General features: G+C 32.2%; 1 protein-coding gene across 1 annotated transcript in view; it reads right to left on the reverse strand.

Moving 5' to 3' along the window:
• The window catches only part of LOC114327513 (macoilin), a 144738-nt gene that overhangs the window by 46348 nt on the left and 83789 nt on the right, over positions 1-14601 (reverse strand). Inside the window, exon 5 of the mRNA XM_028276153.2 lies at positions 6073-6325. Coding sequence (XP_028131954.1) covers positions 6073-6325 — 253 coding nt within the window. The remainder of the gene's footprint in view (positions 1-6072; positions 6326-14601) is intronic.

A 14601-nucleotide genomic window follows, 5' to 3' on the forward strand; every position in this document is an offset into this window, starting at 1 on the left:
TAAGTTTTGCTGACGACCAAATAGTGATCACACAAGACGAAGATGACCTCAGTCTTATGATATGAAAACTGGAACAGGAATATACAAAAAATGGGATGGAAATAAACCTAAAGAAAACTGAACACATGAGAATACAGAAATAAAATAAAAGATACAAAAAAATAGACTAGGACAAACAAGAGACTGCACACGAAACTTGAAACCGGTGTGGGATAAGAACAGCATAAAAACAATAAGAAGTATATTATATAATACCATGACAAGAAGTATTCTCACTTATGGGTGTGAAAATTGGACAATAAATAAGAAAACTAAAAACAAAATAAGAGCAACAGAGATGGAATTCCTAAGGAGAAGCTGCAGAGTAACAAGAGATAGAATAAATAACATAGAGATTAAAAGAAGAATGGGAGTAAACTCAGATATATGAAATAGTTAATAATCTAACATTAACCTGGTACGGACATGTCAGAAGATCAGACCAAAATCGTTGGATACATAGAATAACAGAGTGGAGCCCTGTGGTGTTTATTATGTATGTCAATGATTTGCCTTCATATCTCCGTACAAATCAGTACAATTTGCAGATGATACGACATACATACGCTATATCAGGAAATAATAATAAGGATTTAAAAATGACGCGGAAGTTTCTACTAAATCTAGCACATGGTTTGCTGCAAACGAACTAAAACTTAATTCTGATATAACGCAAAGCTTGGTTATATCTAGTATGTTGGTTATATAAATATAGTAATTTACATAGATAACAAAGAGACTGCTAAACTATTAGGAATAATCATAGATAATCGATTGAACTGGTCGGCTCATATCTCACAAATAAAGAACAAGTTATTAAGTTAATTATTTGTTATTCTCTAACTAGGAAGGACTGTCAACTCACAACTCGGACATACTAAAAATGACATATTTTTCTTTATTTCACTCACACCTAAGCTATAGATTAATCATATGAGGCAATTCAACAAATGCTCTTCAAATTTTCAGAATGCAAAAGAAAGCTATCAGGATTTTCGTTAGTTACCAAGTTAGTTATCTGGAACATTGCCTACCTTTATTCATCAAATTAAAAATTATGCCGCTACCTACCCTGTTAATATATCAAGTTCTGACTGAATTTCACAGAAAACTGGCCCGTTTAATAAAGCAGTCTGATTTTCACGTTCACAATACACGAAACTGTCACTACTTACGAACAAATCAATGTAGATTGCGTCTTTCAGATAAAAATTGTTTAACTATAACTATTACAATATTTTACCTAAAAATAGTAAACAGCTAAGCTGTAACAGTTTCGAAAAAGTTATGAAGAAATATCTACTAAAACATTGCTTTTACTGCTCAGAAGAATATATGACTCAATGCAGACCATTCACTGAACTGCTTACCGTGACTCTGCCACAAAATATTTTCTGTTAATCTGTGTTCTTGTTTGTGATATTTATAAATATTACGTTTTATATTACTTTTTTATACAGGGTGTTTCATTGGGAAACGGAAATACTTGAATGGTGAATAGAGGTCACTGAGGCGGTTCTAGATATACCACATTTATTGCCTTACCGATTTTTATAACCGAGTTACAGGGTGTTTTATTGATTTTGCCCATTTCTTTCTGGACCCATAACTTTAGAACCACCCTGTATATTTTTTTGATATTTGGTACATATATGTCTCATTTAGGACACAAACCATCCAACTACTAGTCACAAGCAAAATCCAGGCCCGGACTAAAAAAAATTATAAATTCTTCGTGACCTTGAAACAACACCCTGTATATTGAAATTTTTGAAATCCGTTTACATATTTGAAAAGACCACAAAAAACTAAGTTTAATGGTTCGCTTAAATTTTTCGGCCAGGCAATTTAATGACTTTAATTTTGAAATTATATTTAGTTTTTAAGAACTCTTAGGGCCGGTTGTTCGCACGCTAATCAACAATGATCACTATCAAATATTTAATTACTGTCACCAACTGTCAATGTCAACTTTGGTTGGGTTGCTGAAAACATAATTGATTATAATTATGAGATTAGTTAATCAATTAACATAACAATTATTGACATAATTGATTAACTAATTTCATAATTGTAATCAATAATTATGTTTTCAGCAACCCAATCAAAGTTGACATTGACAGTTGTGACAGTAATTAAATATTTGATAATGATCATTTTTGATTATCGTTCGAACAACCGGCCCTTAGAGAAAGCAGGTATTATTAACTTTTAATAATATTATATTATTAAAGTTTTTGAACAAATGCGCATTTTAAAAATAATCAAATGCTCATTTTAAAAATAATCAATACTTATTTACTACATTCGTTCAAAAATCAGGTATTAGTAACTTTTAATAATAAGTTAATGATTAATAAATACTCATTTTAAACGTAATCAGTAATCATTTACTACATTGGAACGACCCATTTACTAATCACAAGAAAAATCCAGGTCCGGATTAACAAAAAAATATAATGTAATAGTTACCTTGAAAAACACCCTACCCTGTATACCGAACTTTTCAAAATCCGTTTAAACATTTGAAAAGAGCACAAAAAACTAAGTTTAATGGTTCGCTTAAATTTTTCGGCCAGGCAATTTAATGACTTTAATTTTGAAATTATATTTAGTTTTTAAGAACTCTTAGGGCCGGTTGTTCGAACGCTAATCAACAATGATCACTATCAAATATTTAATTACTGTCACCAACTGTCAATGTCAACTTTGGTTGGGTTGCTGAAAACATAATTGATTATAATTATGAGATTAGTTAATCAATTAACATAACAATTATTAACATAATTGATTAACTAATTTCATAATTGTAATCAATAATTATGTTTTCAGCAACCCAATCAAAGTTGACATTGACAGTTGTGACAGTAATTAAATATTTGATAATGATCATTTTTGATTATCGTTCGAACAACCGGCCCTTAGAGAAAGCAGGTATTATTAACTTTTATTATTAAAGTTTTTGAACAAATGCGCATTTTAAAAATAATCAAATGCTCATTTTAAAAATAATCAATACTTATTTACTACATTCGTTCAAAAATCAGGCATTAGTAACTTTTAATAATAAGTTAATGATTAATAAATACTCATTTTAAACGTAATCAGTAATCATTTACTACATTGGAACGACCCATTTACCAATCACAAGAAAAATCCAGGTCCGGATTAACAAAAAAATTTAATGTAATAGTTACCTTGAAAAACACCCTACCCTGTATACTGAACTTTTCAAAATCCGTTTAAACATTTGAAAAGAGCACAAAAAACTAAGTTTAATGGTTCGCTTAAATTTTTCGGCCAGGCAATTTAATGACTTTAATTTTGAAATTATATTTAGTTTTTAAGAACTCTTAGGGCCGGTTGTTCGAACGCTAATCAACAATGATCACTATCAAATATTTAATTACTGTCACCAACTGTCAATGTCAACTTTGGTTGGGTTGCTGAAAACATAATTGATTATAATTATGAGATTAGTTAATCAATTAACATAACAATTATTAACATAATTGATTAACTAATTTCATAATTGTAATCAATAATTATGTTTTCAGCAACCCAATCAAAGTTGACATTGACAGTTGTGACAGTAATTAAATATTTGATAATGATCATTTTTGATTATCGTTCGAACAACCGGCCCTTAGAGAAAGCAGGTATTATTAACTTTTATTATTAAAGTTTTTGAACAAATGCGCATTTTAAAAATAATCAAATGCTCATTTTAAAAATAATCAATACTTATTTACTACATTCGTTCAAAAATCAGGTATTAGTAACTTTTAATAATAAGTTAATGATTAATAAATACTCATTTTAAACGTAATCAGTAATCATTTACTACATTGGAACGACCCATTTACCAATCACAAGAAAAATCCAGGTCCGGATTAACAAAAAAATTTAATGTAATAGTTACCTTGAAAAACACCCTACCCTGTATACTGAAATTTTCAAAATCCGTTTAAACATTTGAAAAGAGCACAAAAAACTAAGTTTAATGGTTCGCTTAAATTTTTCGGCCAGGCAATTTAATGACTTTAATTTTGAAATTATATTTAGTTTTTAAGAACTCTTAGGGCCGGTTGTTCGAACGCTAATCAACAATGCTCACTATCAAATATTTAATTACTGTCACCAACTGTCAATGTCAACTTTGGTTGGGTTGCTGAAAACATAATTGATTATAATTATGAGATTAGTTAATCAATTAACATAACAATTATTAACATAATTGATTAACTAATTTCATAATTGTAATCAATAATTATGTTTTTAGCAACCCAATCAAAGTTGACATTGACAGTTGTGACAGTAATTAAATATTTGATAATGATCATTTTTGATTATCGTTCGAACAACCGGCCCTTAGAGAAAGCAGGTATTATTAACTTTTAATAATATTATATTATTAAAGTTTTTGAACAAATGCGCATTTTAAAAATAATCAAATGCTCATTTTAAAAATAATCAATACTTATTTACTACATTCGTTTAAAAATCAGGTATTAGTAACTTTTAATAATAAGTTAATGACTAATAAATACTCATTTTAAACGTAATCAGTAATCATTTACTACATTGGAACGACCCATTTACTAATCACAAGAAAAATCCAAGTCCGGATTAACAAAAAAATATAATGTAATAGTTACCTTGAAAACACCCTGTATACCGAAATTTTCAAAATCCGTTTAAACATTTGAAAAGAGCAACAAAAAACTAAGTTTAATGGCTCGCTTTTATTTTTTGCGCAGACAATTTAATGAAATTACTTTTGAAATTATAGAGTTCTCAGAGTTCTTAAAAATTTTGGCATAATTTCAAAATTAAAGTCATTAAATTGTCTGCGCAAAAAATGGAAGCGAACCATTAAACTTAGTTTTTGTGCTCTTTTCAAATGTTCAAACTGCCTTTGAAAACTTCAATATACTCAGTGTTTTTTCAAGGTCACTATTACTTTATATTTTTTTTTTGTTAATCCGGACCTGGATTTTTGTTGTGATTAGTATGTAGGTAGTTCCAATGTACCTAGTAAATCAGTATTAATTATTTTAGAATAAGTATTTAGTCATTAACTTTATTAATTTATTATTAACAGTTATCTACTAATACCTGCTTTTTAATCTCAGAGTTCTAAAAAATTTCAATAGATTAAATTTCATATTTAAAGTCATTAAATTTTCTGCGCAAAAAGTTAAGTGAAGCTATAAACTCAGTTTTTGTGCTTTTTTCAAATGTGCAAACCAATTTGGAAAATTTCAATATACAGTGTGTTGTTTCAAGGTCACAATAATTTAACTTTATGTTTTTTTTGTTAATTTGGACCTAGATTTTTCTTGTTATTAATAAATGGATCGTTCTAATGCAGTAAATAAGTATTGATTATTTTTAGAATGAGTATTTGTTCATTTATTTTAATAATTTATCATTAAAAGTTAATAATACCTGCTTTTTTATCTAAGAGTTCTTAAAAACTTAAATATAATTTCAAAATTAATGTCATTAAATTGTCTGGCCGAAAAATTTAAGCGAACCATTAAACTTAGTTTTTGTGCTCTTTTCAAATATGCAAACGGATTTAAAAAAATTCAATATACAGGGTGTTGTTTCCAGGTCACAAAGAATTTATAATTTTTTTTGAGCTCGGACCTGGATTTCTCTTTTGCTTAGTAGTTGGATGGGTTGTGTTGTAAATGATGCATATGTGTACCAAAGATCAAAAAAATATACAGGGTGGTTCTAAAGTTATGGGTCCAGGAATAAATGGGCAAAATCGATAAAACACCCTTTAACTCGGTTATAAAAATCGGTGAGGCAATAAATGTGGTATATCTAGAACCCCCCCCCCCCAGTGACCTCTATTCACTATTCAAGTATTTCTGTTTCCCAATGAAACACCCTGTATACTAGGTATTCTTGACTTGCTACAAACAATATTTTTTCCTTGCTTGCAAAAAACACTATAAATAAATTACAAAATTATATTATTTATGGATGAAATTGAAAAAATAAACATAAAGGCTTTACCTGTAGCCTCAACTCTTGTTCGCTGGCTCTGCTTGTGTGCAAATCAGATCTTAACTTTTTGACATCAGTCTCTAACCTCTGAAGATATTCTGTTGCCTCTCTGTCTTTATCCTGTTCTCTTTTCTCTCTTCTTCGCGTCGGTCTCGTCTCCGATTCCTGACTGCTTGCTTCTTCTATTGATGAATTCACCAATGAACCATTGCTGTGCGCGTGATTAACTTTTTGTCGATCTATATGTCGATCCGAATGTTTACTGAAAACCAAAAAAAGTAAATGATACAAACATTTGAAGGATCAGAGGGAAAAACGATGAATGTCAATTTTTGGTCATTTTGCGATTTTTGTGCAATATGTTAGCTTAGGAAGAGTACTATCAACCTGTGAATGGCCAAGGGGAAATAAAAATGATAATCGTCTTTAAATCACGTCACAAGATTGGACGCAAGGGGGAAAACAATGAATATGTAACTTTGTTTCTCATTTTTCCGAAAATGCTTGCAGATAGACATTCATCGTTCTTCCCCCTGACCTGACCCTTCATCCTTCATTTACAAAGGTTTTTATAAAGTAATGAAATGCGCCCATTATTATTCTTAATATTGTGATGCTCTTACACCCCATTGATCGCCGAAGATTCCGGCGATATTTATTGTAATTCGACGTAAACAATCTTTTTATGACTTGTTTGATTTATGATATTCGATTCATTCTAGGCCATCAGTACCGCTTTAAAAAGAGACATCGAAATGTTCTTTTTCGTTCGAGAAGGGCATATTGTTTACATTGTAAAAACCTGTCGAATTCTCTAGATTACCTGTAACTGTATGAATAGTAAGATTTGTTATTAGTCATTTAGTCTCGCGTAATTTAACACGTCAAGCACCGGCTTGAATTTTTTTTGTGAGATCTCTGGACCGGTAATTAAGTTTAATACGGCTGTGAGAGACACGGTAAGGTCACGAGGTTCGCAAATATCACAGTACCGTGAGCCAGATGCTGTCACACGCGGGGCTTAACGTGTTAAGTGTCATGTAGTTCGATTGTATCGAATTCGGTTTTAACATGTAAACTATTGTAATTTGTTATAAAACTATTTTATAAGGAAATAAATCTTGAAAAAAAGGTTTCCAACCAAGAACAAAATTATGCAAAGACAAAAATGGGGACTTAATAGCAGACGAAAAAGGAGTGTTAAAACGGTGGAGAGAACATTTTAATGAACTGTTGAATAAACAAAAACAACGTTACGAAATAGAAGAGCTAAGATTAGTATGAGAGGCTGAAGTAGACTAATATGCTCCAACAGAAGCAGAAATAAAAGAGGTAATAAAAAAAATGAAAAATAACAAGGCCCCAGGATGCGATACAATAACTGTAGAAATGTTAAAATATGGAGGACATAGAATACAGAGTGAAATATCAAAGTTAATACTAGAAATATGGACCACAGAAATAATGCCAGAACAATGGAAAATTGCAGTGATATGCCCTATACATAAGAAAGGAGATAAGTTAGATTGCAATAATCACCGGGGAATATCACTACTAAACGTTGGATACAAAATATTTAGCAAAATATTGGAAGTAAGACTAAATAATATAATGGAACAAACAACAGGGGATTACCAAGGAGGTTTCAGGAAAGGCAGGTCAACTATAGACCAAATATTTACAGTAAGGCAAACGCTGGAAAAATTCTACGAGCGGAATACCGAACTACATCATATATTTGTAGATTTCAAACAAGCGTATGACTCAATAATTAGAAAGGAATTATATAGCGCAATGCAAGAGTTAAATGTACCAAAAAAACTAATCAGATTAGTAAAACTATGCCTAACCAACACCAAAGCAAAAGTAAGGATCCAAAATCAACTGTCCGATGAATTTAACATTAATGAAGGTCTAACACAAGGGGATGCACTGTCAACAACACTTTTTAACCTTGCGTTGGAACAAGTAATCAGGAAAACTCCTATAGATAGGGATGGTACAATATTTACAAAGCTCAATCAGGTCGTTGCCTACGCAGATGATATAGACATAATCAGCTGGACATTAAACGACCTAGAAAAAACTTATACATATTTTAAAGAAACCGCGCAGACTATGGGTCTAGAAGTTAATGTCTCAAAGACAAAGTACATGATAACAACTCGGGAAAAGGTACAAACATATCTCTGAGCGGGCAAATATTTGAAAGAGTGGACCGTTTCAAATATTTAGGATCAACAATAACAGAAGGAAATAAAAACAGTGATGAGGTAACAGCAAGAATTTCGCTTGGAAACAAATGCTTCTACAGCCTACAAAATATCATAAAGTCAAAATCAGTATCTATTCAAAAGTAAAAATATACACACAAAATATAACAGTAATGAGACCTGTAGTAATGTATGCATCAGAAACATGGACCTTGACTAGTGAACAAGAGGAACAACTTCTTAGATGGGAAAGAAAAATCTTGGAAAATATATGGACCTATACAGGAGAATGGAGAATGGCGTATAAGAATGAACCACGAAATAAATAGAGTGTTTAACAGACCGAATATAATAAAAGAAATACGAAGTAAACGACTGAGTTGGTTAGGACACGTAGAAAGGATGGATGATAAGAGAAATACAAAAAAAAGTACTTAGAAAAGAATTAAATGGGATGAGACCGAGAGGTAGGCCTAGAAAGAGATGGATTGATGGTATTAACCAGGATCTGAAAGACCTAGGAATACGAGAATGGGAAAAACAAGCAAAGGAAAGAAAAACATGGGCAGCTATAGTCAAACAAGCAAAACACACATAACGCCGAAAAGACGTCCTCAAAAAAAAGAAACAAGAAAGTAATATTTTAGATAAATATCGTTTAGAACTTTTGAGGAGTTATGCGTGTGGCTGGCCTCCACACCACGTAAAACTTTAGAGCCTAGAAACCCCAACGGGCGACCATGGCCCTCCATGGGCTGTCAGCGGTCACCGATGATGATGATGTAAACTATTGTAATTTGTTTTATTTAAATAAATTATATTAGTTATTGTGTGTTAGATAAATCAGTGTACCTAAGTATTTAGATAATTTAAATAAGTTTGTATTTAAAAGATTATAAGTATAATAGGCCTGGATCCCGCTTACCAAAAAAGTTTATTAATAGCAAGTTTAAAATTTGTTGATAGCTTAATGGTGTCTACTCGGACAAACTTTGATGTACGGGAACACTGGAACAGGGGAAATTTTAATTGTGGAACAGGTTACAGGTTTCCAACGTCAGACTACGAAAACGTCCCATGTATTTTGTCGGACAGAAATTCCAATTGATTTGTTACCCTTTCTTTAAACTCTCATGCAAAAATCAGACTGCTATTTATCACCAATATAATTCCTGTCATTGGAAATATTCTACGTGTCGGACTTATTAAAATGCACAAAATATTTGTCGGACAAACATTTTTTCATATACAGTAGAACTCCAATTATCCGGATTAATTGGGACCGGACCCGATCCGGATAATCAAAAATCCGGATAACTGGATTTTTCTCGAAAAAGTAACGTAATTACAGCAAAACACAATGGAGAACATATACGGTATTTATTATGAAAAACAATATAGTATACACAACAATATGTAAATGACAAAGTTTACATTACGTAATATTGACACACAATACTGAATCACAGTAAAATGAATTATTTTTTTACAAACTTGATTTTTTCTTTTTCTCAATCTGATCCGGATAATTGGCGATCCGGATAATTGGAGTCCGGATAATTGGAGTTCTAGGAGTTCTACTGTATTATATAAAGTTTAGTATTAAATCAACTTAAAAACAACCTGCTAGTTTTCACAATGATAAACTTGTCAGGATGACACGTTCCACAATTAAAATCGTGTTACACAATTAAAACTTCCCTGTTCCAGTGTTCCCATACATCAAAGTTTGTCCGACTAGACACCGTTTAGCTATTAACAAATTTTCAGCTTGCTATTAATATATTTTTTTCTATTCTCATACTATAGTAATATATCAATTATGATTTTACTACCTGTATGATAATGAACTTCATTATAATACAGATTTTCATTTCGATTCGCGATGGGTGGCACACGAGCAGTGACTAATGGCGAGTCGAATACATACGCTTTGACAGTTCTCAATATGTAAACAAACTGTCAAATTGACAAACTACTTAATTTGTTTGCGTTACAAAATTAATAAAATTGAATATATTTTTTGTTGTGAATGATCATAGAAAAAATCGTGTGTACAACTTGCATTTAATTATCATTATGAAGCTCGTACTCTATACGAAACGAGCCGCTAGGCGGCTCGTTTCGTATCCCTCCTACTCGCTTCATAATGGCCATCATTAAATGCTCGTTGCATAATACATTATTTTGATAGCGGGATCCAAGCCTATAAGTGTTTACTATTAATTGTTATGTCTAATAAAGAATATGAATCAATTTATTTAAAAATAAATAAAGTCAATCGTGTAAATAAAGTGCCTAAAAATAAATAAGTAGTCACTCACGTTTAACAATATCTCTCTGTCGAAGACAAGTAAGTAGTTTGCATATGTTTATGAGATGATGTATGATTTTGTTTAACAAGATTTTCAGTATTATACTCAGTTTTGTATGCCAAGGGACAAATAATAGAACAGGTAACTTTCATAAAATATTTGGGAGCAAATGTGAATTGGCCACGAAAACGATGGAACGACAACTTACTAGAGGCACATTGAAAAAACAACAGAGTCATGTCTATACAAAAAGAAGAACAAATGTGTAACCAGAAAATAGCCAGTGTAACCCAAAAAAATACATCCTATCAAGAATAGAAAAAGTGAGGAAAACACTCGTACACACAGTGACGGTTTAAGGCATCATGGGGCCCTAGGCGGCCATAAGAAGTAGGCCCCTTTATAGCGACCATGGGGGTCCACAGCATCAACATTAAGATCCTCTGCTCTTGGCCTGATATATCCGGTGGCAGAATACTGTGCTCCAGTGTGGCTAAATAGCAGGCATACCCACCTGGTCGACACCCAACTAAACCGTACTATGCGTATGATAACAGGCACAATTAAGCCCACCCCTACAATGTGGCTACCTACCCTTAGTAATATAGCACCACCCAACCTACGCCGCGAACATACATTGGTTAAAGAATATAACAAAATAATGGACAGTCGCCAGCTTCTAGTCCACAACGACATCCCCGATATTCTTGGAAACCGTCTCCGATCCAGGTTACCCCTCTACAATCTGCTCAAGCGCTGCAGCAATCCAACTTTGACTTAAATACCCGATGGAGAGAAGATTGGGAAAGTAGGACAGATCCGCATTACCATAGTCTACCGGACATCATAGGGAAATCTGGCGAATTTGAACGTCCCCGTAAGATTTGGGCAGCCCTTAATCGAATTCGAACAAACTGTGAAAGATGCGCCGACTCCCTCCACAGATGGGGTAAACTCCCCTCGCCTTCTTGTGACTGCGGCGCTGCAAGACAGACGATCAGTCACATTGTTCAGGACTGCCCACGCAGAGCATACACAGGCGACCCTATAGACTTTGTAATGGCAACCGAAGGGTCAATCGAATATATAAAAAAAATTGGACATCTGCTTGTGATGCATTGTATAATGCATAAATCTAAATATATTCTGTGATATACTTAAGCCATACGCTAAATAAAATATAGCGACCATTTAGTTAAAACAAATTTACAGATATTTATGTTGTTTTGGAAAGTAGTTACTACAAAAATAGACTACGACAATATAAAGAATATCATTTTTCATTTTTTACTTCTATTACTTTTGCTAAAGATATAAGTAAAATAACTGCATCTGATAAATTTATAGTTGTATCTTCTAATGTTTATTAGCAGCACTAAAATGTTCTAAAACTTTAGACCACATAATGGTTAAAAGAGCTATTTGATACTTATTCATTTTCCTAAATAAAATTTGTACTGCTGTAGCAGCATCAAATCTAGCTGACCATCTACTAACCGACATCTTTTAACCGACATTTCGCAACAACTTGTCCTTCAATTTTCTCACGGTTTTTGCTGCGAATCGAAGAGCCGCAGCCGCTTGGTTTGACATAAAATTTGGCATACACATAGGTAACATGTCAAAGAAGAAAAGTGATTTTGTGCCGATGTGTGCTTTTGCCCTGGGGGTGAGTTTCACCCCTTCTCGGGGGTGAAAAAATATACGTTCAAAATAAGTCCGGAAAGGATAAACTGATTCATTCTAAGTAAATTTTTTTCTATATAGTTTTTTCACTAAGTTAATACTTTTCGAGTTATGCGAGTGAATATGTTCATTTTTTAACCAAAAAGAAACATGTTTTTAGACGGTTTTTCGCAAATAACTCAAAAATGACGTATTTTATCGAAAAAATATTCTTAGGAAAAATATAGCACATACAAAAGTAAAAAAAAATGGTGCATGTATGAAGTATGTAGACCCAGTATAAGCAGTGCTGGAGCTTATGAAAAGTAGATTCTTATTCGTCAAATTGCAAATCGAATATTTTAACGTGAAATATCCAAAAAATGAAGCACTTTTGGACGACAAATCATCCAAACTTTTTGAAAGTGTTAAAAAAGTTTTATTTTTTTTTGTATTATCAAAATTAAGTAAGTTAAGCTCCAAATAATGTTGGTCTCTTTTTTGCCAAAAAAAAATCTTAAAAATCCTTAGTGTGCATCCCACATGAAAATAATTACTACCGCTTTATAATTTACTTTACTTATTTACCAAAAGATTGGGATTTAAAGAAAAACAATTTTTTTAAAATTTTGAAAAAACGTCTTTTTTTCAAAATAACTTATTAGTGGTACCAAAAATCAGACTAAAAAATATAGGTTTTCCTTTTTTGAAAATTCTAGATTTGTGTTTTTTTTGTAAGATAAAAATTGGTTAAAATATGCCTGTTAAAATTTGCATACACTCGTGATTAGTGACTTGTTCAAGCCTTTTCTACTGCAGCCCTTTCATAAATAAGCACTTTATAAAAATAAAACTTACAGATCATATAAACAATACAAAATTAAAGTAACTTGTGAAGCAGTAACGATTTATTTCATTTGAGATGCTAATTAGAGGGTGATTTTCACCAGTTTTTTACCCAAAAATAGGGATCAACTTTATTTTGAGCGTATATTGCTTACTTTTGATGCAAGAAACTTTTTTAAAAAACAAAAATAAAGCTTTTCTTAAACACTTTAAAAAAGTTATGATGAGTTTTTCCTGAAAAGTGCTTAATTTTTTGATTATTTCACGTGAAAATATTCGATTTGGAATTTGACGAATAAGAACCTACTTTTCATTAGCTACACCTCTGCTTCTACTGGGTCTACAGACTTCACACATACACCATTTTCTCACCTTTTATAAACTATATTTTTGCTAAGAATATTTTTTCTAAAAGCGTATTTTTTTTGAAAAGTATCTAGAAAAGTACTGACTTGGTGAAAAAACTCTATAGAACAAAAGTTGCTTAGAATTAATCAGTTTATCTACTTCCGTACGGATTTTGACCGTATATTTTTTCAAGCCCGAGAAGGGGAACTAAAACCTAAGAGCAAAAGCACACATCGGCTCAATATCATTTTTTTTCTTTGACGTGTTAGCTATGTGTATGGCTAGTGTGACCAAATTCAATTCAGTCGAATCCGGGACAATGCTGATAAACATACCTGAAATCCGGGACTTTCAATGAAAATCGGGCCATTGTTTTTTTCAGAAGACAATAATTATAATACTTCTTCTTCTTCTTCTTGTCCTTATGTCCAATAAGAGCGTCAGACTTTGCTATCACCTATCTATCTTTTACCCATTTCTTCCACGCCTTCCGGTCACCTGCCATTTCTTTCATCAGTTGCACTGTTTTCCCTCTCTTGGTCCCGATTTCCTGGATTTGTTCCATCCACACCTTTCTAGGTCTGCCCCTTCTTCTGTTCCCCTGTCTTTTCGCATCTGTCACTTTCTTTACTAGTCTGTTCTCGTTCATTCTAGTGATATATCCAAATCAATTCGGTTTTCTTTTTTCAATTTTTTTCTCCATTGCTTCCTGTCTTAGCACGTTTCTGACGTTTTCGTTCCTTTGCCTGTCCAGCTCCGTCTTTTCAGCTATTTTTCTCAGCTGCTTCATTTCTGCTGCATTTATGGCACTTTCAGTCTTTTATTTGTAACCCAAGTGTCGCTTGCATATAGGAGTTGGTACTGTGATTGTATGATATATATGTATTTTTCTTTTCTGGGTGATTTCCCTTTTTCCCAGTATCATATTATTAATCGTATAAATATATTCTCGTAGCTTTCTTTGTCCTATTTACAATTTATAAGTCTAGTATTCCGTCGTTCGATAAACAGAAACGAAAAAAAGTCCACTGTTTTAGTTTTCATAAAACTATAATACCACGATATAAAATGCATGCGTTTTGGATGTGGTATTAGTATTACACTCTAGAAATTGTCGACTTTTTTTTTCGTCCCACCAATTTAATGTGAAT

The sequence above is a fragment of the Diabrotica virgifera genome, chromosome 7 (genome assembly GCF_917563875.1).
Source record: "Diabrotica virgifera virgifera chromosome 7, PGI_DIABVI_V3a".
Lineage (NCBI taxonomy): Eukaryota > Metazoa > Arthropoda > Insecta > Coleoptera > Chrysomelidae > Diabrotica > Diabrotica virgifera.